The sequence below is a fragment of the Martes martes genome (genome assembly GCF_963455335.1).
Source record: "Martes martes genome assembly, chromosome: 10".
Lineage (NCBI taxonomy): Eukaryota > Metazoa > Chordata > Mammalia > Carnivora > Mustelidae > Martes > Martes martes.
Window position 1 is genome coordinate 11455595 of NC_137898.1, and position 27609 is coordinate 11483203.

At 46.5% G+C, this 27609-nt stretch overlaps 1 protein-coding gene, 1 long non-coding RNA gene and 1 pseudogene across 4 annotated transcripts in view; all 3 read left to right on the forward strand.

Annotated features, from left to right (window-relative positions):
- The window catches only part of OSBP (oxysterol binding protein), a 33822-nt gene extending 24186 nt beyond the window's left edge, over positions 1-9636 (forward strand). The window contains exons 10-14 of one of the 2 annotated variants that reach the window (XM_080816483.1): positions 3594-3697; positions 5170-5265; positions 6032-6213; positions 6965-7185; positions 7282-9636. In XM_080816483.1, coding sequence (XP_080672609.1) covers positions 3594-3697; positions 5170-5265; positions 6032-6213; positions 6965-7185; positions 7282-7424 — 746 coding nt within the window. In that variant the 3' untranslated portion in view covers positions 7425-9636. Of the gene's footprint in view, positions 1-3593; positions 3698-5169; positions 5266-6031; positions 6214-6964 lie in introns of both variants that reach the window. The other variant, XM_080816482.1, reaches the window with a different exon arrangement.
- Positions 9637-12237: 2601 nt separating this feature from the next.
- On the forward strand, positions 12238-12546 carry LOC308351193 (U6 snRNA-associated Sm-like protein LSm3; annotated as a pseudogene). Its single transcript has one exon. The product of its transcript is annotated as a U6 snRNA-associated Sm-like protein LSm3 (transcript).
- An 8454-nt stretch (positions 12547-21000) lies between these two features.
- On the forward strand, positions 21001-22944 carry LOC308351196. The gene is made up of 2 exons (XR_013967559.1): positions 21001-21495; positions 22258-22944. It is a non-coding gene; the product is annotated as an uncharacterized lncRNA (long non-coding RNA).
- The last annotated feature ends 4665 nt before the right edge of the window (positions 22945-27609 follow it).

Here is a 27609-nt window from a genome sequence, read left to right on the forward strand (position 1 = left end):
CTTTTCTTTTCTTTTTTTTTTAGAGAGAAAGAGTGTGTTGTGAGTGGGAGGTGGGGAAGGACAGAAGCAGGGGAGAGAGAATTTCAAGCAGACTCCATACCCAGCACAGAGCCCGACGTGGGGCTCAATCCCAAGACCTGAGCCAAAGTCAAGAGCCCGTTGCTTAACCAACTGAGCCACCTAGACATCCCAGCTTGCATTCTTTTCTTAAGCAGACAAAAAAGTAAACAAACACCTAAATTATAATTATTGTCAATAATTATTTCATTTTATGTGGTGGTGATTCTATGAAGAAATAGAGCAAGGAGAGATGGGGGTGAGTGGCAGAGAAAGGAGTGGAGCATGTCTGTGGTTCCTTGGACAAGGTCACCAAGGAAGTTCTCTCCGAAGAGGTTACATTTGAGCAGAGACCTATCTAATAAAAAGAAGCCAACCTGAAGATCTGAAGAGTGTCCCAGCAGAGAGAACCCCTTTAAGATAAAGGCCCTTGAGAGGGGGGCAAGCACAGCCCACCCGAGAAGCACAAAGGCCACAGCAGCTTCCCAGAGCGATCCGAGCAGTTGGCAGGGGCCAGATCTTGTAGGGATTTTGTACACCAGGGAAAGGAGTTGAGTTTTGTTTTCATTGCAGTGGGAAGAAACGGAGAGATTTTATATAGTGCGGTACATTGACTTGACATGTTTTAAACAGATCGCTTTGCCCAGAGACTCAAAGGTGACTATGGTAGAAGCTGGGACCAAAACAGAGTTGTTAGCTTCAGGCAAGAGATGATGGTGGCTTTATTATTTTAAGTTTTTTAAATTTATCTATTTGTCAGAGAGAGAGAGTGAGTGAGCAAGCACAAGCAGGGGGAGCAGCAGGCAGAGGGAGAAGCAGGCTCCCCACTGAGCAGGGAGTCTGACATGGGACTAGATCCCAGGACTCTGGGATCTTGACCTGAGCCGAAGGCAAACGCTTAACAACTGAGCCAGCTAGGGTCCCTGATGGTGGTTTTATTTATTTATTTATTTATTTATTTATTTAAAGATTTTATTCATCTATTTGACAGACAGAGATCACAAGTAAGCAGTGAGGCAAGTAGAGAGAGAGGGGGAAGCAGGCCTCCCGTCAAGCAGAGAGCCCGATGCGGGGCTCGATCCCAGGACCCTGGGATCATGACCTGAGCCAAAGGCAGAGGCTTCAACCCACTGAGCCACCCTGATGGTGGTTTTAGACAGCAGTGGTGGTGGAAGAGGTACTGAGCAGGAAACTTAGCATATATTTAGGTGGCACAGATATTTGAAAGGTGGTTATGAAGATTAAATGAGCTAATATTTGAGGAGAGCATAGCCCAGTGCCTGGGACACAGGAGATGCCAGCAGCAGGGCAGCTGCCATTGCCCATGGTGTCATCGTCATCACTGCTGCTGCAGCCATCAGGGCTGTTTTAATCTCTTATACGAGAAAGACAGAAAGACACATAATTAGTCTTCTGTGCATCAGTGGTTACAGAGGGAGCTTAGACTTACACTGGTCCTGTAACTGTATTAGTCAATATGTATATAAAGATATACACATAGGGGCACCTGGGTGGCTCTGTTGGTTACGCGTCTGACTCTTGATTTTGACTCAGGTCATGATCTCAGGGTCCTGGGATCGAGCCCCGTGTCGGGCTCCATGCTTAGTGAAGAGTCTGCTTGAGATTCACTCTCCCTCTGCCCCCACACCTCCACTTGTACACGTGCGTGCACACACTCTTGCTCTCACTCTCTCTCTCTCTCTCAAATAAATAAATAAAATATTTTTAAAAAGATATACATATATGTATAGTTCTTGTATATATGTATAACTTCTTAATTATTTTGGATCTCTAATCACTTCTGTTCACCTCATTTTTTGGTTTGGTATGCGAAGTGAACTCAGAGGGACAAGAGAAGATTGTATCTCCTGAGTGCCCGTTATGTTTCAAGCATTTTACTGGGCAAATAAACAGTATTTACTGTACAACAAGTTGTGCTTATTCCAAGTCTACAGATGACAAAGCTGAGGCCAAGGAAAATTACAAATCATGCAGGATATATTACTCGAATGCAGTTCTTTGCTAACCATTCAGATTCATGCATACCCCGTAAGTCAAGGGCACAGGCTCCAGCAAGACTGTCCTCACCGCAGGGGCCAGCCACAAGTTTGGGGGTCCCCAGGCCCTCCGTACTTCTGACCAACTGGCTTTACTTTTGGTAATTTGCTAGGATGACTCATAGAACCCAGGAGAGAACTATCCTCACTATCATAGTTTCATTATAAAGGGTACAAATCAGGACCGGCCAAGTGGAGAAACACATAGGGCAAGGTCTGCAAGTGTCCTGCACTTAGAGCTTCCATGCCTTCGCCCATGGAATCAGGGCCCATAATCCTCCTGGCACATTGATGTGTTCACAAACCAGGAAGCCACACCAAGCTCCACTGTCCAGAGATTTTACTAGGGTTTCATTAGGTGGGCACGGTTGAACTGTTGGCCCCATGACTACACTCAATACCCAGGCCTCCTTTCCTCTCTGGAGGGAAGGGAATACCATTCCCAAGAGATCAGGAAGTCCATTTGATAGCAAGTGATTCAAGGCCCCAAGTCTTTAACACATAGTTGACTTTTCTGGCCTGGCTCATCCTGAGCATAAGCTATCCAGAGGCCCATCATGTTACCTCACTGACATAAACTCTTAAGGCACCATGAATAACAAGGATACTACTATCACTTGGGAATGTCCAAGGGTTTAGAGGTTCCCTCCCAGGAACCATTTTCAAAGTCAGGCAAATTCTTTATTATACAGCCCGGGGTCACACCTCTAATGAGTGCTGGATCTGGGATTCAGTCCATTTCTGCCTGATTCCAAAGCCCCTGCTCTATCCACTACTCCATTACTGTTAAGGCCCTTAGAAAAGTGGTTTACGTCAGGTCACACAACTAGTCACTAACAAGAGGGCCTGGCCCCCAGGCCTGACTACCCACGTGTGCTCCTTTCCGCAGTTCACTTTTATTTTTTCATGTTGGGGCAGATTTGACCTGTTTTTGTACATTTTGCAACTTGTGTGGCAGGCACAGTTGGTGAAAAGATTGGAGCTTTTGCTTTCATTTCTCTTTCTACAATTGCAGAATATGCTTCCTAGCTACGTGCTACCAGTTGTCATTGTTGGTCATCATTTAATTATAGTTCATTCATAAGTTTAAAAATGAAGTGAAAAAATTTGATCAGTGCTTCCAACATTTAAGAAGATTATAGGGGCACCTGGGTGGCTCAGTGGGTTAAAGCCTCTGTCTTCAACTCAGGTCATGATCCCAGGGTCCTGGGATCAAGCCCCACATTGGGCTCTCTGCTCGGCAGGGAGCCTGCTTCCCCCTCTCTCTCTGCCTATCTCTCTGCCTACTTGTGATCTCTGTCAAATAAAAAAATAAAAAATTAAAAAAAAAAAAAGATTATAAAGCCCTTTTGGTTTATTGTTTTCCTTTTAAAAGTAAGAAATGTTAATAGAAGAAAATCAATCCATTGTTACTTGTAGCGAACATGGTGGTATTATTCTAATACTTGTCTTAATTTGTGTACCTCTCTCTGTTTCCAGGTAGCATCCACTGTATTTTCCATGCAACTGGGCACCACTACACTTGGAAGAAGGTTACCACAACGGTGCACAACATTATTGTGGGCAAGTTGTGGATAGATCAGGTAAGCAGAGGTGCCCACAGTGTTCTGAAGTTCAGGAGAATATGTTCGTAGGTACATCTGTGCAGTATCAAGGACATGTGAACTGGCCCCACACTGTTGTTACTGATTTATCCATTTCTCCTAAGGAATTGCTCTCAGCCAGAAGCCCCACCCCGACCTCCCAAGTTTCTGTACCACAGATTATTTCTTATGAAGGACCAGTTTATAACATTCATTCTGTAACTACTCTACCAGGACTGTGTTAGCTACGATGAAAGTACAGCAAAATAATAAACACAACTCCTGCTCTTCATCCTTTCATTATTTATCAGACATGACTGCTAGGCAGAGGGCTAGGTCTTAGGGATACAAAGCCAGATAAGACATTGTCCTTCAAAGAGTTATTGTATCATTGGCGACAACGTGACAAATAGGTATAGATTGAAAAGTGTTAACAAAATATGCTAGTGTTAAGAGCTGTACTAAGGGGGCACCTGGGTGGCTCAGTGGGTTAAAGCCTCTGCCTTAGGCTTGGGTAGTGTGGGATCGAGACCCGCATCGGGCTCTCTGTTCTGCGGGGAGCTGCTTCCTCCTCTCTCTCTGCCTGCCTCTCTGCCTACTTGTGATCTCTCTTTCTCTGTCAAATAAATAAATAAAATCTTTAAAAAAAAAAAAAAGAGCTGTACTAAGATAACATCTAAATAATTGTCAATCTGCTCTTATAAGATGATGGTTGCAATAAATTCAGAAAAGAAAGGGAATGCTCTCTAGCAGTCAGGAAAGCCTACATGGTAGATGTGAGAATTAAGCTGAGGCTTTGTTGTTGCTGTTGTTTTGTTTCATTTTAGATTTTATGTATTTATTTTAGAGAGGTGGGGGCAAGCAAGGGGGAGGGGCAGAGAGAGAGAAGTGGGGGAGAGAGAATCTCAAGCAGATTCCACACTAAGCACAGAGCCCAATGCAGGGCTTTGATCTCATGGCCCTGTGATCATGACCTAAGCTGAAACCAAGAGTTAGTTAACTGACCAAGCCACCCAGGCGCCCCAAGCTGAGTCTTAAAGTGGTTTGGGATTTAGAAGATAGAGGAGAAAATAAAGTGTATAAAGGCCCATTATATGTAACCTTGTAATTGTGAGTAGAGTGCTTTGATTTAACCACAGAGTTCATGAAGGGTATGAGTGGGGGGTTGGTTGGGAAAGGTAAATTATTATGTGAATATCAGTATATGTGCTGAAAGGCAAATCTTGCCACCTAACATGGGACACATGATTGACAGAAAACCAGAAGGCCATTTGATCTTGATCCCAATCTGGAATACCAAGGTTCTGAAGGGATTTCATGGCTTGTTGGGGTCGGCTGAGACTGGAATCCTTAAGCAAGGGAGTCTGAAAGTATACGATGGAAAAGTGAAGAATTATGAGGCGTGGGGTCTGGCAGATATTCAAGTCCTCCGGTCTTAATAAAATCAATCCATGATGCTTTTTATTTTATAGTCTGGTGAAATTGATATTGTGAATCACAAGACGGGAGACAAGTGCAATCTTAAATTTGTTCCTTATAGCTACTTCTCTCGTGATGTAGCAAGAAAGGTAAGAGAAGTTGGAGTTTAAATGTTTTTCTTTAGTGTGTGTCTCTTAGAAAGCCTACTCTTTGGGGGCTGGTATAGATGATGGACCAGGAGATAGTCTAAACATATATCTCTCCTAAATATGTATGTGGTGATTTAAAAAAAAAAAAGGCGAGGTAAAGGAGAAAGTCAGCAGGAAGGGGGACTAGATTGCATTACCAAACCAAATCATTGTCTTTTCTGGTAAAGACATTAAATAAGAAAGTAAAAGTCAAGAGCAAGGAGAGATTGAAAATGGGAAACACAGAGGAAGGACCAATAGAAGGATTTCAGGAAGAAGGATGGGCAGTGTGACCGCTGTGAGGTCTAAGCGCGAGTCCTGTGTCAACACCATAGCGGAATTGTGCCATGCGTTTGATGGAGAGTAAAGAAGAGCTGGGGAGTTAAATCTGTTTGTGGCTGTCTCTGAAGAAAGAAGAAAATACCAGAGAGAAGAGAAAACCATAGGAAGAAGAAAATACCATAATTCTGAGTACCATTCAGATCCTTTTCCTGCATATATCATTGCAACGAAAATCCCTATACAACAAAATGATGAAACCCCAACTCATGGCTCATTTATTTTAAGCAGCTCAAAAAAGTTTACCAAAATAATTTTGGTGTTCCATGGTGTTTGTCGTAGCAGAATTTAACCAGTATTGACCATAGGACCTTTGTTTCCAGAATAGTCAGATAAGCTAACCCACAGTGAATGCTGTACTCCAAAGCCCTACTCTCCATCATTGTAGGTGACAGGGGAAGTGACAGATCCATCAGGAAAAGTTCACTTTGCCCTTCTGGGGACATGGGACGAGAAAATGGATTGTTTCAAAGTACAACCAGTCGTTGGGGAAAATGGGGGTGATGCTCGGCAGAGAGGCCATGAGGCAGAAGAAAGCAGGGTCATGCTATGGAAAAGGAACCCTTTACCGTGAGTATCAGTATGCATGCTGTCCAGGTAATACTTTGACCTCCACCTTGGAGCAGTACTGATGGCATTTCTGCCTGCCTTCCCACTTAATTATGTGAGGGATCAAGCCAGGGAAATAAGAACCTTTGGAGAGATTACCAGAAGGCCATCACCATATGATTTGGGTTGTAATGGGCCTTGTCAAGAAAACTGAAACTAACCAAGTCACATCTGCCAAAAAAAATTCATAATTTAGAGCAAAATGACTCAGAAGCAGCTAGAGGAGGAAGACGCCTACCACCTGTTAACAACTTAGCCCGAGACCCAGTGGCAATATAAAGGTTCCTGAGGTCATATACTGGAATTCGGAAAGAGGATGGAGGCCATTTGTCTCCTGTCATCTCCTATTTTCAGTCTATAGTAAGAGCCCAGATTATCCCAGAAGGAGGTTACAAAGAAAGCAAAGGAAATAAGAATAAGGAATTTTCATTCGGTAGAAGGTTTCATTTTTCCTAAGGCATTTCTTCCTAATCTCTGCTGAGCACAGCACAAGCCCAGCAAACTCCTGTAGCGAGTGATGTCCAGGGAGGGGATGGGGATGGTCCAGTCTGGGTCTTTGCTGCACAAGGGGAACCTGCCACCGTCTTAGAGTCTGTCCATCTGTAGAACAGCTTTGAGGAGGCCGTCTTTTGGCAGGGTGCTTGGTTGTTGCTCCTTAACAAGGGCCTGGGCTCTGGCGTCACCCTTCATCTTTCTCATCCTTGATTTGTAGGAAGAATGCGGAAAACATGTACTACTTCTCAGAGCTTGCTCTGACGCTCAACGCCTGGGAAAGCGGCACCGCCCCCACAGACAGCCGATTGCGGCCTGACCAGAGACTGATGGAAAACGGGCGCTGGGATGAAGCCAATGCTGAGAAGCAGCGCCTGGAGGAAAAGCAAAGACTTTCCAGAAAGAAGAGAGAAGCAGAAGCTATGAAAGCCACAGAGGACGGTAACGAACCCGTCTTCCACTCTCTCGATGGGTGGAGAATCATTTGGTGTGTTTCTGGCTCTCAATCTGTTTTTCTTTACCTGCTTTCCCTTTTAGGCACACCCTATGATCCCTATAAGGCGCTGTGGTTTGAGCGGAAGAAGGACCCTGTTACCAAGGAGCTAACCCATATTTATAGGGGAGGATACTGGGAGTGTAAAGAAAAACAGGACTGGACCTCATGCCCGGACATTTTCTGAAGTGGCAGCAATGAGAAGGAGGAGGATCCAAAGGAGAAGAGGACAGAGGATGTGCGGGAAAGCTGGCGTTTGGGACTCTGACCGAGCGCCTTCCTCCAGTTTGTCTGTCTTAACCAATCATTTTGTCCAAATCAATCACCAGAAGCAGACACCAGTGGTGGTGATTGGCTGGTTGCCTTAGCTGATTGAAACTGAAATCGACTTACTAGGTACCTGTGTGTGTGAGGGGGAGGCTTAGTGGCCGGAGCAGGGCGCTGCTCCGCTTCTGCAGTCAGGTGTTCCTGCTCGTCCTCCTCCCTCTGCCCCCACTTTAGGATGACGTCATTCACCCTCCCCTGTAGCATCCTGCTCAGCCAAGGTCTGCGTGAGGTGATGATTCGGGGGCATTTTGGTGCTGTTCAGAGCGAGAGCTGAATTTAGAAGCTCCTTGAAAGGAGCACGTAAGACTTAACCAATGGAGGCATCGTGAATGACCGCGGCGGAGCTTAGGCATGGCGTCACGAGATGGGGTCCCGCACGGGGTCAGTCTCATGGGGCGTCCGCCCCGAGATAACTACAGTATCAGGACAATTGCAAGGGGACTTGTTCTGTAAGATTGGAACATTCAGACTGACATTTCTTGGAAGTTTCTATCTTCATTTGTGTAACCTACCCTTCCGCTGTCCTCTCTCTTTGACAGCAACCGGAGGCCACTTTGGGAGTTGGTAGGAGGGTTGTGTTATCCTCACAAGGGAGTTTTGTGGACTTCCTCACACGGGGAACTTGTGAGAACATAAGGCAGGGTGGAAAAGACTGCTAGCCACTTTGCTTTCCCAGTTCCTCCACCCCGCATCCTTCATTGCCTTTCTTGCTCCTCCCTCCCTCTCTCCTCCCTCCTCTCTCTCTCTCTCTCTCAGCGCAATACCAGTTTGGGTCTGTGCCCCAGTGTGGAGCAGAGCATTACCTGTCCCACTCTGATATGTTTCAGAATTTGAGAGAAGGAGTTAATTTGAAACAAAAGTTTTCACCATCTCTCAAACCCCATGGACTGGAGCCACCTCTCGGAATAATGTGTTAAATATCTGTATATTATATATATGTAGAGAAAAATCTAATTTTTTTGTTTGATTTTCCTTCTTCCCATTAAGAATCTTGTTTTTTGATATCCTTTATCTCCCTGGGACTCTCTCTTGGACACACTGATATGGAATGGAGCCTCCTCTGTCTTCCCTCTTTTAGGGGCAGACAGACTCAGACCCTGAGCAGGATCACCTCCGGCGGTTACTGAACAGGGACTCAATCCCGGGTCTGTATCACGGAGTGCCCACTGCTGTCTAAGTTCTGGTCTCCTAATGACCTGAGTCTTGAAAATGAAATCCCAACTCTTTCCTGCCTTTTTTCCTTCTTTTGTTAGGAAGAGCATGGGTAGAGAGTCAGGACGGTAGTTTCCAGTTTAATTCTGCCTCTGCCCAAATCCCAGCACACACAGCTGATTCCCAAAAGACACTTCTTCCTAGGACGTGGGGCTGAAAGTGCTGTCACGTGGGGTGGGTAAGAGAACCACTCCTGTCAGGCCCTGGCTTCCTTCACTTTGTGTTCTGTATTTGTTTCAGTTGTCTTGTTCAGGAATCCACCCCTGTGCAGCCCACCCTTGGTTGAGGATCACAAATTGAGGTGCCTTCCTTGTATGCTTTCTGTTCGTGTTTTTCGTTTCTGTTCCTTAACTGCTGAGCCTCAGCCAGTGTGGGTCCTGGGGGAAATACCATTCCAGAGGAAGCCATCCCTGCATGGAAATTGGATTTATACTGGGTAAATTAGTACTTCTATTCCTTCCTCGCCATTCCTCCCTTCCTAGCTGTGAGGCACTTGAGAGACGGGCAACCACTGGGGAGTTTCCTCCTAAGACCCCCGACTCCCAGGCTAAGCACGGGATTGTGCTGGGGCTTCTTTCAAGGAGGCCCGCTAAGGCCGTGACCTTATAGGGGGCTTTAGCCAGAGCAGGAATTCCTCAACCAAACTGAACGTCTCTGCTTTATCCCCCACCTTTTTTCTTCCGCCATCTGCACTACATTTCCCAGCCTGATCCCCAGTCCGATTCCTGCTAATGGAGAAGCTCTGAGTCCTTCAGGTGAAATGAAGTCACATCAAGACAAAACTATATATATTTTCGTTTTTTTTGCCTTATTGTTTTTTTCCAAGAAAACTACTAAATTAAATAATTTTTAAAAAGCCATATCGTTTGTCTGATTCACTTGACTCCTACTAGATAACAAGTTGGGGGGGGGTGCGGCTGGAGAACCAGCCAGGTGCCGGTTCGTTCTTGGGAATCAGGCAGCTGATCTTTGTGAGCAGTTGAAAGAAAAATGGGGCACGGGTTTCCAGATGTCTCAACTGTTCGACAACATTCTCAAGGGCCTGTGGACAGAAGAGTAGTGTTGTGTTTTGTTTTTAAATTTATTTATTTGTTAGAGAGCGAGCGAGCACAGGGAGACAGAGTGGTAGGCAGAGGCAGAGGGAGAAGCAGGCTCCCCGCCGAGCAAGGAGCCCGATGCGGGACTCGATCCCAGGACGCTGGGATCATGACCAGAGCCGAAGGCAGCCGCTCAACCAACTGAGCCACCCAGGCATCCCCAGAAGAGTAGTTTTAACAGCCCTTTCCGCTTTAATGGAATGTAACCATCAGTGCCCTCCCCCCTTGGTATAGAGGAATGGTTTCTAGTGTTTTTGATGTTGGACCAATTTCACTTCAAAAAACAAAAGTTTTCTTGAATTTAATTTTTCTCGTCCATTTAGATTTTCAGATTCTTAGCTGTTCCATGTAGGGATTCAAATTCTGTACTTTGAAATATAAGCAATTGAGTACTGATTTGAAGGCCTTGGGAGAGAATTAAGGACTGGGAAGATGGTTGGTCAGTTTTTCTCTATAAAGTTCAGGGAGAGGGTCGGGGTGGGCAAAGGAATCAAAGGGGCCCAGAGAGGCTACACACAGGTCCTGCCCTGTGGCTGAGCGTCTGCTTCTGCGTCCAGCATGCTGAGTTAGGAATTCTGAACATTGTCCAGCTTACACTTGAACAATTTTAAGAGCTAAGTGTTAGAATCATCATGTGAGATACAGAGAAGGCACGGGGGGAAAAAAAACAACCCTAATTTAAATAAATTCACTAAGGTTACACAGCTGATTGATTAGTCACTGTGTTGGAATTCAAAGCTGGGTTTGTTTGACCCCCAAGTCTGTGACCCCTACAACCTTGTGTTCTAGGAGAAGCTGGGTTGGAAGGCAGCTGACAGTGAAGTCATTTCCTCCTCACATCAAGCAGTAATGCACACTTCTGTTTCCAGAGGCTTAGTGATGTGGGTAGCGCCACTTTGGAGGTCTGCGTGAAGGAAAGAGCATCCTTGAAGTTCAGCCTCCAGATGCCTTGATTTCTTAGGGCGGTCGTGTCCACAAAATAAGCTATGTTGCCAGAGGTGATTTTCCTAGCCTGGTTCTTGGGAAGGACACGCATCTGTTCAAGTCATTTGCCTGATTCACATTGCTGGGCTTGATGGTAAGTTTCAGGACCTTAAGGGGCTTTTTTCTAGCAAGCTAAAAATCATTGCAGTAGACACCTGCTGTTTCTAACAGTTATATCTGGCTACCTTGAATAGCCCTATGCCTTATAACTTCCTCCAACAGGGGCAGTCAAATGTACCTGAGACATTTTAACAATCCCTTCTTTAGTCCTTCCATAGGCTGCTATGACCTGATGGGTCGTGATGTGGATCCCCAAGGGCCTACCACACTCACTCATGATTCAAAATGATGACCCAGCAAAATTATAACCCTTGTCAGGGACCTCTGAAGTCCCATAAAAATGGTAAACCTTTAAATTTCAAGGCCTATTCTACTTTTGGCAAGATAAGTGAAAACCAACCCCCAAAGGAGATGTAGAAATCTTTGGAAGTTATTCACTATCAAGTATATACCCTGTGAAACTCTAAGACAGTCATCAAAGGGTAGAGCTTGCTTCTAAAAGTTACAAAGCTTTTGCCCCGTGATCTGTCCTGCCCTGTGGGAAGTATTTCAAGCCTCTCACGGTTTTTCCCTCCAAGTTCAGACAATAATGTTAGTATAGTCTCCTCAGGCCTTCCTCCAGACTAGCTTTTCGGTTCACATGGACCCCTCAGGCGAAGGAAGCAGGGCGGCCTCAGGAGTTATCTTTAAAGTCAAGAACTAGAAAGCTCGATCCTCTATAAATAGCTTTGCAGAGATCATACTTGAATTTAACCAGGTGATTTTAAAAGTTAGTAAAGAATCAGTAGGGCCCGAGATATGGTTTTCTCTCTCTCTTTTCTTTCCTCTGTCTCTCTCTCCTTTTTCTCTCTCTTGCAGCATTGACTCTCATTCAACAGTCTGTTATGTAACATACATTAGGGTTATGACAAGATATGACAAGATGACAAGAAAGAGCTCTGATAAACAGGCAATTACAGTCTGGTTTGATAAATGGTGTAAGAGCACTGGAGGGGGCCACCAGCCTGTTATTGGGAGTATGAGAGGGACAGGATAGAGGCATGTCCGAGAAGGCTTCTGGCACTAGGAGAATGTATCTGCATTAAAAGTTGCAGGCTTAATAGGGGTTAGGGAAGGGCAGTGTATAGAAAGCAGCATGGACCAAGATGAAGAAGAGCGAAGTCTAGGAAAGCATCCTGAGTTTGGATGGCTGCATGAATGGCTAGAGTTCAGAGTCCAGGAGGAAGCAACGAGAGGAATGAGAGGAAGCTGGAGAGAGGAAGGGCCCAAGTTCTGGAAATCTGTATACCATATAAAGAGAGAAGTTTTGGGTTTTGAAACATGACAGATGACATGGACCAGCAACAAAAACCAACACCGCAGTAGAGCCCCTGGATGTCATCAGGCTCAGCCCCGATGAGCGAATTTAAAGTGAAAGTGAGAAATGACAGAGAACTTCAAGGCAGATTACATGCTTATCATCAACACTTAAATGTGATATTGGGATATATGGAAGAAACTGTGACTACTATAGAAATTGATGAGGAAACATACAAGGAGATATATAAATTAACAAAATGGAATATGCTGATGCTTTTTGTCTGGGGAAATGGTGTCGTATTAGTTGCCCCTCCACTGAGAGTTGGCTGAAACAAAAGAATTTATTGTGTATGGAATATAAGAGATTTAGTAGGATTGCCTCTTTAAATGTAGAAGACATTCAAAAGAGAAACCTGTGCAAACTGTGGTATTAAGAAATGACCAAGGATTCTTCCACTCCTGAAATGAGTTGATTTGCAGATAACAAAAAATCCCCCCCCCCTTTTTTTTTAATTCATTCAGGGCACCTGGGTGGCGCAGTTGGTTGAGCAACTGCCTTTGGCTCAGGTCATGATCCTGGACTTCCAGAATCGAGTCCCGCATCGGGCTCCCAGCCCCTTGGGGAGTCTGCTTCTCCCTCTGACCTTCTCCTCTCTCATGCTCTCTCTCACTCATTCTCTCTCAAATAAATAAATAAATAAAATCTTTTTAAAAAAATTCATTCATATTTTAGAGAGAGCGAGCACAAATGGGGGAGTGGCAGGCAGAGGGAGAAGCAGGCTCTCTGCTGAGTAGGATCCAGTAGGACTCAGTCCCTGGACCCTGGGATCACGACCAGAGCTGAAGGCAGACACTACACTGACAGAGACACCCAGGCATTCCAGGTAACTCAAAAATTCTTAAGCTAAAGGGCATTTTAGTTTTTTCCAATCCTTTCAATAAATGTGATCACCAAGATGAGAATTCTTTTTTCAGGGATTGATTTGTTCTGTTGTTTTTTTCAGACAATTTCTGATTTTTTTTCCTTTAAATTAAATTTGATGTTTCTTCTTTTGACAAAAAAAAAAAAAAAGAAGAAGAAGAAGAAGTAGTAGTCTTGGTTTTTGCTCCCAACTAGGGAGCACGTGAAGGATTTTTAAGCAGGGTGATGTGTTCCAGTGTGGACTTACAGGCAGGAAGATAATGAAGAGGTTGGGGAAGATACAAGAATGAAGAGAAGTAAGGATTCCAGAAATACTGAACTGGAATGAACAGCACTTGGATCTGATTATAGGTGGAGAGCAGCAGGAGATGCAAAATTGTGAAACAGGAGGAGGTGAGATAAAATCAGCTTTGGGGGGGGAGGCCCTGGGTGGCCCTGGGTGGCTCAGTGGGTTAAAGCTTCTGCCTTTGGCTCAGGTCATGGTCTCAGGGTCCTGGGATTGAGTCCTGCATCAGGCTCTCTGCTCAGCGGGGAGCCTGCTTCCTCCTCTCTCTCTCTCTGCCCACCTCTCTGACTACTTGTGATCTGTCTGTCAAATAAATAAAAAAAAATCTTAAAAAAAAAATCAGCTTTAAGGGGATATGATTAAACCACAGCTTGCTTCTCAGAGTTTGGGAAAGGTCTCAGCCAATTCTACTTTTTGACAGTGTCTATATATTTGAAAGTTTAAAAATGCCAAGGTGGGGTTACAAAAATTGAGGTATATTTAAAAGATTTAGGTTTAGCAAACCGGTGCTTTTAACATACAGATGCAGCGACTCTATGCACACCTCTGGGGGTAACATGGAAAAGTCACGTTTGACTCTTTTACAAATGGCCTTCCTGTTCAGTTTCATACATTTCTTGAGTCCAAACACCCGAGCAATGTAAAATTATTTGTCATTTCTGGCTTATAAACAGAAGCTTGGCTTTATCACCTCTCTAATATTTGCTAAATGCTGACCTCCAGCTGAACTCATCCTGAGCTCTTTTGTGACAACCAAACAAATTAGTATTTCATTACGGAAATACAGAAAGCACCTCCAACAAGCAGCCGAAATAGCTCAGTTGGGAGAGCGTTAGACTGAAGATCTAAAGGTCCCTGGTTCGATCCCGGGTTTCGGCAGTGGTTTTAGATGCCACCATCAGTGGCATCCCTTCTCACTAGGTGGCACCAGTCTCATTACGACACAATCCCCACCGGTCACAATTCTCACCCACACGAACTTGGGGTGGACGCAGAACTACTCATTTCTTCTTTTCTTTCTTTCTTTCTTTCTTTCTTTCTTTCTTTCTTTCTTTCTTTTTTTTTTTTTTTTAAAAAAAAACCTCTCCCAGAGGGAGGACTGAAAACCGAAAAAGGGATTTATATCGTTTCTAAACTGCTCTGTATTAAGTCAGGCTCCCTTCGCTGACCTTGCGTCTGGCTGAGACCACGCTCTCGCTCTCCCTACGCACCGCGAGCCGCTCACTTGCTTCTGGATCGCTCCCGCCCTCTCGTTCCAGTTTCCCGCGACGTTCTAGGAGCTGCTGGCGCTGGGACCTTTCTCCGCGGGTCCGAGCCACCAGCGCGCCCGGGCCCGGCAGGGGACTTGATGGCCCGGCGGCCGCCAGCCAGATGCAGAGCGCAGGGCGCGGGGCTCGGTCCCGGGCGTGCGGGGGCTGGGTGGGGATGGCGGGCAGCCCGGGCCCCCTCTCGGCCAGAGAAGCCCTCTATTTCGGTTTGGTCCAGCTGGTTTAACAATAACAAAGACCTAGAACGGCTTTCGGTGGTGGTGGTGGTGAGTATGGAAAGCCCTTTCTGGTTCGTGTCTACACCACGGTTACCAAATCAAATAAAGGACGCCTAATTAAATTTGAATTTCAAAGAAACAATGAATGTTTTTTTTAGTATAAGTATATCCCAAATACTGCGTGGACCATACAAAGTACACACTCGTTTCTCAGAAATTTAACTTTAACTGAATTTGTATTTGCCAAATCGCAAACAACTATTGAGTATCATACCTACAATGCATTCGCTCTGAACGGGCTGCGCCCCCTGCCCCACCGCGCCCCAGCAAATATACTGAGAAACTACCGTCTGGACGATCCGGTTTCGGAACCCCTGGTAGGTTCTTTTTCTCAACATCTCGCCACATACAAAACGCGTTTGTGCCCATCACCGAAGCTGCCTGTGGCAGAGACCCCCAGGAAACGAGCCTCAGGGAATCGGCCCTCCTACCTGGCCCAGGCTTCCAGAGCTGTTTACATCGGCCTGGGATGGGGGTGGGAGGGAGGGGAATTTGGAGGCTCTGGGCTGGATCCTAGTATTTGTAATAGTAATAATAGTTGTAGTAGTGGGAATAATAATAGTAGTAGTAGTAGTAATAATAATAGTTGTAGTAGTAATAATAATAATAGTAATAATCATTACTGTTATATAATATATAATACATAATACATATTATTATAACAGTAATAAGTATAAAAATACTTACATATTATTATATAATATACACTATATTATTAATACTTATTACTTGTTAAGATGGTGAATAATACTTATTACTATATTTATTGATATTATACTTGTTAAGATGAATAATAATATTACTCATACTTACTATTACTTGCTAAGGTGATGAGTCACTCTGTCAAGATAGTGCAATGGAACAACACACACTCAGGGATGCCTTCTTTCTGGCTGGACACCAGGCTGGGACGTGGGGAGAGAGAAGGGAGATTCAGTTCTCATGTTCTAAAAACCCTAGGTGTGGTGAAAGGCAAAACGAGAAGTATTGCTTTGGGACCTATTTATGTGCCCTCCCCCTTCTGCTCGTCTGTGCCAATACATTAGCTGATGAGGGGCTTTGTCCCCCAATTCTTTGTGTTCTTGGGTGGAAGAGTGCATTTTGATGAGGGACTCTTGAAATCTAATGATGGCCAAAAGGAAGGAACACAAAATGATGTACTAATGCATAGAGGACTTCCAAGTTCGCATGATGTATGTCAGCATGTGTGACAGCGAGTTTTATAGGTCACCGTGGCTAGGCTGTGGTGTGGTGCCCGGTTGTTTACTCAAACACCAGTCTAGGTGCTGCTGTGAAGGTGTTTAGATGTGACGAACATGTAGATCAGCAGACTCTGAGTAAAGCAGATTATCCCCTGAAAGGTGGCTGGGCCTCATCCAATCACCTGAAAGTTTAAGAGCAAAGACTGGGGTTTCCTGACGAAGAAAGAACTCTCTTCAAGATGGCAAAGAGAAAACCTACCTAGGTCTCCATCGTCTGACTCAAGCCCGCAACACCAACTCTTACCTTAATTTCCAGTCTGTTGGCCTACCCAATAGGTTTTAAACTCGCCAACGCCCACAGCTGTGCACCAATTTCTTAAAATCTCTCTCTTTCTCTCAATGTTGGGCCTTCCCAGTTTCCAGCCCGAAGAGAAAAAAGTTGAATCCCCACGGGGTGGACTTGGGATCCAAGCAAGAAGTGCGAAGGTTGGGTGTTTCTGCCAGCTTCTACTCTGCCTGCCTTCTGGTTGTCCGTCTGTGTTACTAAAGCACACGTATTTTCCTCTATCAAAGCATTAGATTAGGAGGTTCTGAAAGGTTTACTGTCTGTCTGCTTGCCTGCCGGACCTGTAGTAGATCCGCAGTGTAGCGGAGGTGAAGACCAGGGATGGTGCGGGTCACCAGAAGGTACTTCCCAGGGAGGATGGAGGTTAAACGGAGTTCTCACAGACGCTTGGGACGGGCGGGGGGGAGGAATGAAAGGGAGGTGGTAGGCCAGTTCGAGGGAACAGCCTGCGTAAAGGCACAGGGGACCGAAAGGCAGCAAGGGATCTGTAATATGCAAATAGTGGCGTGTGCCGCCCAGAGGTGGGGAGATGCGGGTTTGCCCGTGCAGGGCGGCGGGAGCACGCGTGCGCGGAGGCCCGGCCAGTGGCTGCGGGATGAGGTGGGGTGGGGGAGGGGGTGGGAGGGGGGAGGAGGAGGAAGTGGGGGAAGGAGGGGGTGGAGCGGGGGCGGAGGGCTAGGGGCGTGCTCTCCAGGCCCGGGCGCAGGTCGGAGGTGGCTGCTGGCGCTTCTGGCCGGAGCCCGCCCACATCATCTCTTTTAATTAATACGCTTCGCGCTTCTTTTGAGGTGGGCACCTGAGATGGGGACCAGAACTGCGAAGGGGTGCTTCTCGGAAGAAGGGGTACTTGATACCTTTAACACTGCATTGTGGTTGCCGACCCCGTGCTCTTTGCTTTTAGGGCAAATAATATGCGTGGCGGGATGGGGGTGGGGGTGAGGGTGGGGGGCGGTGAGTAAATGGCTTCTCCTCCTTTCCTCAGGCTTTTGCAGAACTCAAGATTCATGTTTGCCAAGCACTTTCTAAATAAAACGGGATGCTTTTTATTTAAGAAATCTGCGTGCTGCTGCCAAAGAACCACCTGACACCTTACCCCCAGGGCAGTGGGTCGGAACTGGGCTAGATCACAGTCCGAGGAGGAGTCCCGGAACTCTCGCAACGAGGTTCTGTTAGCACGCAGCGCAGACGGTAACAGGGCTTTCTACCACAGCAGGGAAGTACTCTCCGCGAGCCCGGATAGCTCAGTCGGTAGAGCATCAGACTTTTAATCTGAGGGTCCAGGGTTCAAGTCCCTGTTCGGGCGAATGTTTTTTGTTTTTTTTTTTTTTTTTTTAAATTTTATTTGAGAGAGAGACAGAGAGAGCATGAGAAGGGAAGTCAGAAGGAGAAGCAGACTCCCCATGGAGCTGGGAGCCTGATGTGGGACTCGATCCAAGGACTCCGGGATCATGACCTGAGCTGAAGGCAGTTGCCTAACCAACTGAGCCACCCAGGCGCCCCAGTCTCTTTTTTTCTTAATAACTTAAAAATAAGAATAAATTTTCGTCATCCCGGTTGCCTTCAGAGAAAGGAGTAAAATCCTCGAGCGCGTGGGTTGCGAGTTCAGACGCTTCCGTGAAAAGCAAGGCCTCAGCGAGGACTGACACTGGGACCATTTGTGCAAAGGCCCTGCGGAAAACTTGCGGTGCACTGCTCCAGGTAATTAAATAGGCTGCTTTATTCTGCAACCACTAGGCAGGCCCCCGGTTCCCAACTACTGACTGCTGTATCCACAGGAAGAGGGAACAGATGCCTTCCAGGATGGCCCGGGCACCGCCCTCCATCGCTGTCTGGGGCCGTCCCCGCTGACCATATCTCTGGGGTTCCCTTCTGCTAGGTGCCTGCGACTATGGCGTGGATCTTGCACTTATACGCCACCTTTCTATCCTTCTAGAGAATATGTCTGCACTCTGAAAAGGAAGAGACCACCATCTAGAAACTCACGCACCAAACAGAGCAGTCCCCTCTTTAAACGAAGGCTTCTCTCTACCCTCCCCTTGCAAATTGTGACCCTGAACACAGGGAGGAGTTGAGGTGGACATGGCAGCTTCTGCTGTGGGAAAAAGAGGGTGCTTATTGGAAAGACTTCAAGAGGCTGGAGTGGGGCAAATCCTGATGTTGCAAAAACAAATTAAGTAAGCTAACAAAGGAAGGAGTTAGCTTCTGAAAGGTATTGAGGAAGTTGGGTTGTGGACACAAGAGAAGCTTAGGCACAGGTTCCTTGGGAGGTAGAGGGAAGGTGCATCCTTGCTTTGCTAGAGATTGACCCTATCACTAGGCAACAGAGGAGAGTCTGCATTGATCTCCTTAGCAGGATGGAGGTGTGGGTTGAGTCACCTGCCCTCTTAGCTGATGGATGGTGGTACCCGGGGAGTCCTGATTAGTGTGGCATATCCAGGATGGAGGGAGCCCTCAAGAGGGAGGCTGGGCCTTCACCCTTCACACTGGAGTGCCTTACCCGGAGCCTACACAGACCCACAATTACCTCCCAGTCTCCACTGTGCAGCTTCCTCATCAGGAGAAAGCAAATCAGAGCAACAGCATCCATCTTATGAACTTGTTATCAAATGAGGTAACAAGGCATACACAGTGCTTAGTAGAGTTTTTCCCCAAGGTAAACATTCAATATACTGTAGTTATTCTCATTATTATTATCCAATATTTAATATTGCTATTATTTTGAATCTAGGGAGGAATCAAAAGATACCTGTCGAAACAGTAAGGAACCATTCCAAAGAAACAGACTCCCAATAAGCCCAAGATCATAAGCCTATCCATATTCATGTGATTTGTGTTAGTTGGTATGTGCTGAAGGGACAGCAATGGTCACTGATCCAACTAAGAGCAGAGTGTACTCATTGGGCCAGTCAGGCTTCTTTCTTGAAGAAAGTGAACCAAGGGGTTCAGATGGCATCTCAGGGAGAGAAACAAGGTGAGGAGCTATGTCAATTTTTCTTCTCTTTGAGGGAGTCCTTTGGAAAGTGATCCAGTGCACTTTTGGTAACCTTGAAAAGTGAAGTGTCTTTGCTCCAATCATTTCCTGACTGAACAAGAACAGAGTGAGCTGGGACAAGGAGAGGACAGGGGTGGAGAGCATTACGATCTCCTGGTTCCTTCCTCCCTCCTCACCTCAAGGTCACTCCCTCTGTCTTTCACCAAAGAGGGAAAAGTAAGAAAAAAAAAAAAAAACCCTATGTCTGTCTTGACCAAGACATTTTGGGCTTTGCAGCTGGACAGCTCTGGTTCAGTTCTGTATGAGATCAGTTATTTCATTTAAAAATTATCATATTATCAACCTCAGGGCAGGGGTGAAGTGGGTGGGGATTGAATGAGACCATGTAGGTCATGTCCAGGCACACAGTAGGCACTTAGTAAGTGGTCCTATTTACTCTTATTGGGGAGGGCCCTGGGGAGAGAGAGAGAGAAAGCACTGGCGAGTAAGGAAAGGGTTAAGATGCAGGCAGGCAGAGGTAGGGGGCCCCTGACTAGGCTCTGAAACTATTCCTGGCAGGCCCAAGTGATAAGCCAGAGTGAACAAGAGATAAAGGAATAGACCAGAACACCTGGCCCTGGATGTTGGGGAGGGTTTTTTGTTTTGTTTGTTTGTTTGTTTTGTTTTGTTTGCGGCTACAGTGTAATCACAGAAAATGACCAAACCTCAAAGAATTAAGTCATTAAGGGTGTTCTCAATAGTCCTTGCTCAAACTCCAGGATGGTGCGAGGATCTCAAGGCCACAAGCCTCCCAGGCAGTTCTCAGTAAAAGATGGCCACCAAAAGCCCTCGGTGGCAACCCATTCCGGACCCCTCTCACTTCCCTTCTGCTCTCACCTTCACTTAATAAACTTCCGTTTCGCTTTACCCTTTTGTGTCCCCAAGATTCCTTCTTCGCCTCTGTGAGACAAGAACCCTGCAATCCTGTTAACATTAGGATAAGAATGCTAAATCTTCCTCCTAGGACAGAAATTAGTTTTCTCATTCACTGCTCTCAAAACCTGAGAGCTGTACACAGTATGATTTCGGAGGCGAAATTAGGAACTGAAAAGGCGAAGATAAGAGAAACGTGGTTTCTTTTCCTCTTTGCTTTCTTTTTTAAATTTCCCCTAACAGGGTAGCAAGGGCTCTCGTCTTCGCCGAAATAGCTCAGTTGGGAGAGCGTTAGACTGAAGATCTAAAGGTCCCTGGTTCGATCCCGGGTTTCGGCAGGGTTTTTGCCCACACGCCCCAGGACAGGACGAAAATCGGTTCAGTTGAATAGTCTCCCTCGTGCCTCCCGATGCGCCTGCGCAGAGGCCCTGCAGGTCTGCGCGTGCCCACCCCCCGCGCCTGCGCAGCGGCTTGGTTGGGTCTTGGTTGGGTCGGTGGGTGTCTCTTAGCGTCTGTTACCCTCTCCCGCGCTTGCGCAGCGGCAGTGCAGCCCTCTCCGCGTATGCCCTCCGCTGCGCGTGCGCACCGGCCGGGAGGGTTTCAGCGTCCTGGGGAGGCCACCGTGCTTTCATTCAGCACGCGAGACGTCCTGCGGCCGTGGGCCGGGTCTCGAGCCCAGAGGGGCGGAATGCCCCGCCCCCAGTGTAAGACCGCGCAGTAGGCTCCCAGTGCCGTCAGCTCGTAGGGCTCGCAAGTTTTTCTTGTGGGTCACAGACGTGCCTATGGCCTTAAAAAGTTTGTCTACACAGCCAGACCCGAAAGCCAGGGCCCCGTCGGGGGGTCAGAAATCTGGCGAAGGATGGTTCCCAGCCGGAGATGTGACTCAGAAGCACGTGTCTCGGTTTGAAAGAGCTCTTGGAACCTGTTTTCTCACTGCGCCTTTAATACACGGGGCGCGAACGATTGCTCAGGGCCAAACGCTGCGCGGTTATCGCCAGGAGCGTTCCTGTCAGGACTGACGACGGGGCTGCGGTTTTCTTGCTCATAGGTCTATTGAAGTTCCGCATAGAAAAGTAAGTTTCAAGGAAAAAATATCACAGGCAAAAAGTGACATTCCAAAGTTGGAAGAGAACGGTCCGAGCTTGGAAGACTCCTTAGGGGGCCCTTTGCGCATGCGCTAAGTCCACTGTGGGTAGGGCCATGCCTGGGTGGTAACCTGCCCCCACCCCACACAACCCAGGGGTGCTTTGCCTAACCCCCACCTGTTCATTAAGAGTGGTGTGAACACCGTCTCAAATTTGTTTTTGGAATTTAAAATAACCTCCGCCCGAACAGGGACTTGAACCCTGGACCCTCAGATTAAAAGTCTGATGCTCTACCGACTGAGCTATCCGGGCTCGCTGGGGAGTTTGTTTCCTTGTCCTATCCGCAGTCAAGTAGGGCACGTGTCCGCATTCTTTTCCTACTGAATTAACATCCCTAGTCCTTTTACTGACTTCCTGCGAGGTGAAACTGCAGAATCAAGCTCCAATGGGTGTTTGGCGGGATGGAATCCCTTCTCTCCCACCAGAGACCGACTGTAAAGAGAATATCCACCTGCCTCTTCTGCCTTGCCCGCGGGCAGCAACCCCCTCCCCGCCTCCACCTTCCCTCCCGAAAGAGCTAGCATCCTAAAGGGTCCGCCACCGGAGGAATTCCTTAGATTTAGGACCTCTCCGCGTGCTTTTGGCTGAGCAGCGGCATTTTTAATTCCAATGCTGGTCTTTGAAGAGTCCCGAAGCGTCTTGTGGGTGGCGAATTACGAATAATCAAGTTTCCACTAATCTATTCAACAGGCGTTCATCGAGGGCCTGACGCTCTCCAGCCTTTAGGCAAACTGAGGCTGCAAAGGCCCAGTCCTGGTCCTCAGTGCCGCGACAGGACGCGCTACCAGAGGCACCCAATCCAGCTCTTTGACGTTGGGAAACTGGCTTTGGCAGCGTTACCCGGCCGACACCAGAAGTAAGAGGCAGTAAAGTCTTCCCGGGGGGTGGTGAAGCCTGAACTGAGCTATGAATGGTGACGGGGCCCCTGTAGACTGGGAAAGAGTTCTGCCTGCTACAGGGTACCTTCAACACTTGTAGGATGGATCGATCTTTCCTCCTAGAATGTTTCTGCTGTGAGGCAGACACCCCCTGTATGTCCACAATGCCTGGCCAGTGGCTGACATAGATCAGACTCTCAAAACTGCTGTGGCATGAATGAGGGCCATGGGTCAAGGAATGCTTTTAGTCAAGGTTCCGAGAGCAGAATTTGTTCTTGGGAGTTTTTGTTTAGTGGAGAGAGGAGGGGAACATTCATGTCAAGGTGAATGACTTCCACAAATGGAATAGCTTGGCCTTGAAAAAGTTCTGTGCCACCTTTTTGTGCTACCCTGTTTTCTTTATGTTAAAGTGCTTATTGCCATCAGAAATTCTGTTTAGTTGCTAATTAATAAACCACTTCTTCCCATCACTCTGTGATGTAAGTGCTGCTAGACAGTGGCCTTGTTGGTGAGGACCTTGTCTTTTTCGTTGTCCTTATTTTTTTTTTTTTATTTTACTTTAAAAAAAAGTTTGCATTCCCATAACCTGAGCGTTTAGAACAGTCGTTGGTGCATAGCAGGATCTTAATAACTGTTGACTAATTTCAAAGGTTGAAGGCTTTTCCTACATAGTGTGTCTCCCCTCACCCTGTCCCCAAGGTATAGTTTTACACAGACCTTTCATTTCAGTTTTCCAAGCCATCAATTCTGAATTTGTTGCTATAGGTTCCGTTTCTGGTGAAAACATTAACATTCAGATTAATACATCATTGCCATGTATCCATCCAACATATCTTCTGACCCTGAGATCAGAAAACAGGCGGAGATCCCAAACTGTTCAGCACCTTTAAGCCTTCGGGAAATTCAGAGAGAATGGTTTTTTCTGGAAAAGCAGGGATAACCTTTACCAGAAGTGGGGTTCGAACCCACGAGGATATAAATCCATTGGATCTTAAGTCCAACGCCTTAACCACTCGGCCATTCTGGTACCCTTCGTGTTGATGTTTACTTTTATGCAACTTGACCAATACGGAGCTGCTATAGCTTCAAAACAATTAAAAAATTTTATTGCCAACGTAAAAGAACAATATAGGAGAGAAAAAAAAAATCCTAGTAACATATCACATCATGCTAATTTCTCCACCTTCGGTCACTAGAGACTCTGGGGCCCCCTGAAAGCGACTGGGAAGACTCAGGTGGCAGGAATGAGTTTCTTTCCTTTCCATCGCGGGGGGAGTGGGATGCGGAATTTTAAGTCGGTTAAGGTGTTTTTTTTTTTTTTTTTTTTCCTTTTACTTTGTCCTTTCCTTACCAAAACAAAAGCGACTCTGGTGGGACTCGAACCCACAACCTTTGAATGCCTTCATCTGTCTAGAAGTCCAATGCGCTATCCATTGCGCCACAGAGCCAGGCACTCGCACCCCCTCCGCGTCGCTTACATCAAGGCAGGCGCGGCTCCTGTCCCGGGACACTCGCCGCGGCCACGCCCGTCTTCCTTCTCGGACAGGCGGTGGAGCCGGTGCGGCCAAGGAGAAGCGTGGGTGGGAGCTGCGCGGGCAAGTCCGAGATCCCTCTGAAAGTGTCTCTCCGTAAGCGACAGCCGGGCAGCAACTCCCAGTCTCGGTCCACGTTAGAAAGAAAAAGGTCTTTGTGTGCAGTTCTTCCACCCCGGAGACCTAGTGCAGCGCGCGGTTCCATAGTGTAGCGGTTAGCACGTCTGCTTTACGCGCAGAAGGTCCTGGGTTCGAGCCCCAGTGGAACCAGGGGGTTGTAATTATGCCTTTTAGCGGTATTTTCAGGTTTCCCTTTGCCAGCCAGGTCCTGAATTTTACTCGGGGAAGCGAGAGGCGCTGCGGTTCCGCGTCCCGGGCTCGGCGCTGCGCCCGGCCGCGTGGGCTCTAGTCCGGTAGGCGCCCGCGCGGATCCGCCGCCGAGGCTGCCCCCGTGTGGCGGCTCTGGGGAAGTGCCGGCGGTCCACCCGGCGCCCGTCTCGACGCGCCTCTGCGCCTGCGCCCTCCGGACCACTGCAGTCCAGCCTCCCAGTGCCTGCGCGGGGGTCTGAGCTCAGTTGCTTCTTCGTAAGCCCTGCTTGGGCCATCTTTTAAAAGTTGCTGCCACCACTCAGTGGGGGGGTAGTCGGAGGGTTACCTCCCTCCCTTGCTGATTACTCCAACTCCACTGGTCTCATTATTTACTGGAATTGAAAATCTTTTTTTTTTTTTTTTTTTTTGCTGTTGCAGTCATTTTTATTTTTATTTTTTTAAATTTTTAATTTATTTTCAGCGTAACAGTATTCATTGTTTTTGCACCACACCCAGTGCTCCATGCAATCTGTGCCCTCCCTAATACCCACCACCTGGTTCCCCCAACCTCCCCCCCCACGCTTCAAAACCCTCAGGTTGTTTTTCAGAGTCCATAGTCTCTCATGGTTCACCTCCCCTTCCAATTTCCCTCAACTCCCTTCTCCTCTCCATCTACCCTTGTCCTCCATATTATTTGTTATGCTCCACAAATAAGTGAAACCATATGATACTTGACTCTCTCTGCTTGACTTATTTCACTCAGCATAATCTCTTCCAGTCCTGTCCATGTTGCTACAAAAGTTGGGTATTTGTCCTTTCTGATGGAGGCATAATACTCCATAGTGTATAGGGACTACATCTTCCTTATCCATTCATCCGTTGCAAAGAGGCAACCCACGGAATGGGAGAAGATATTTGCAAATGACAGTACAGACAAAAATCTTTTTGAAAAAGTATATGTACAGGGGCGCCTGGGTGGCTCAGTGGGTTAAAGCCGCTGCCTTCGGCTCAGGTCATGATCCCAGCGTCCTGGGATCGGGCCCCGCATCGGGCTCTCTGCTCAGCAGGGAGCCTGCTTCCTCCCTTCTCTCTCTGCCTACTTGTGATCTGTCTGTCAAATAAATAAAAAAAAAAAAAAAAAAAAAAAAAAAAAAAAAAAAATTAAAAAAAAAAAATAAAAAAAAAAAAGAAAAAGTATATGTACATGCTACGGAATTCAGAGAGCCCCACATGTCTTACAGTGATGCCTCTCTCTGACCAAGCTTTTCTCCTTAACCAAACGACCCGAGCTCCTGAGCCGGCTTCTCCACGAGGCCTGTCAACCTCGCCGCAAGGACTGGAACAAACAGCAACGCTAACATGGTTTTTAGGCATTCCCAAGGTGACGCTAGGTCCACTTGAAGTGCTGCTTGAGAGAACTGAAGGCTGCCCAATTTACTGTTGGTTTCAGCCAACACCTGAGCACAGGACCCTTGTCTCCCAACCTCTGTGGGAAGGCAAAGAGCCTAACTTTTGTTAGAGTTAAGGACCACGTGGAGTTTATGTGGACCAACCCCCCCGTTTCCAGATTTTTTGTAATTTTCTCTTCCCTGACTCTACTGAGCTCCGATCACACCCTTCCCTATTCCTTCATTCTTTAAAATGCCCAGCCACTCTGTACAAATCAACGTTGAATGCAGTTCATGCTGGACACTTGTCCCTCTTGCAATAGTGTAGTACTGATTAAAATCTGTGCTCTCCCTTTTAACTGGAGTCCAGCTTTCTCTTCAACACCTCCGACCTTTTAACCACTAGAAGTTTCTTTTGTGACCCTTCAGGGCTAGTCTTTGCATTCTCCAGTATAGGTGTGCCCTTCTTTATTAGCCAATTAGGATTTTCGTACAAAAGATAGCATACAGTAGGTACTATTCCCCTCACCCCAACGATATTCTGGAAACATTCTATGTCATTCAAAAGTCTGCTCATCCTTTCGCTTCCTGTGAATGGATATATCACGATTATTTATTCCATTTAATGAACCATTACAGACAGTGCTGGTGGTGGATTTCCTTGTTCAGTGGTTTTGGGGCGGATCAACATAAAGAGTAATAATAGCAAAATCTTGACTAGGTATTTCCCATGTGGCTAGGCAGGAGTCTCAGTTGGCTCAGGTAGCACTCATGATGATTGTATCATTGTCTAACCCATTTGGGAGATGTGGAAGAAGCATAGGGAGGGTAAGGGATTGCACAGGATCGTACTGGTCAGGGACAGAATAGGGTATCACCTAGGCAAGCAGGGTATTGCCTTTTTGTCTTAGAAAAGGAATTGCTGGGAATATATATGTTATATTTCTGTGAATATTGCTACTTTCACCTCCAAAGGGCTTGGACAATATTATACTCCCACCAATGTGAGAGTGCTTGCTTGACTTCAGTCTCTCTCAAATAAAAAATATTACCAGGCTTTTGGGTCTCTTTGCCTTTTGAAAGGGGAAGATGTTTTAATTTATATGTCTTTCATCAGAGTAAGATTGACTATTTATTCATGTGCTTAAAAAACATTCTCTTTCCTCCCTATCTTCCTTTTTCCCTCCTTCCCTTCCTTCCATCCTACTATCTGTTCTATCCTTTTGTCCAAATTTCTATTATATTGGTAATGTTTTCTTACTGATTTTTAGGTGCTTTTTATAAATATAGATTTAGATATGTTTCGCAAATGTATTTCCCAGACTTAGCATTTGCCTCTTAATTTTACTTTTGATATTTTGTGCAGAAATTTTAAAACTTTTAACATAGTCAAATTCCTTATCCTTTTGTTTATTTATTTTTGAGGGGGAGATTTAAATTTTCTTTCCTAGAAAATGCTTCCCCATTCTGAGATTATGTTCCAAAAATGATGCTATATTTCCTCCAGATTATTATTTACTTAAAATTTACCTGTTACACCTTTGGTTCTTTTGAAACCTCTATAACTGGGTGCTATGGTCTGAATGTTTATGAGCCCCCAAAACACATGTTGAAAGCTAATCCTCAATGTGATGGTGTTGGGGGTGTTGGAAAGTAATGAGAATAATACCCTCATCAGTGGGATTAGTGCCCTTTTATTTTATTTTATTTTATTTATTTGAGAGAGAAAGAGAGAGAGAATAGCGGGCGAGGAGCAGAGGGACAAGCAGACCCCCTGCTGAGCAGGGAGCCTGATACAGGACTCAATCCCAGGACCCTGAGATCATGACCTGAGCCAAAGGCAGACACTCAACCAACTGAGCCATCCAGACACCCCATGGATTAGTGCCCTTTTAAGAGAGTCCCTAGAAAGTTCCCTCATCCCCTCTGCCGTGT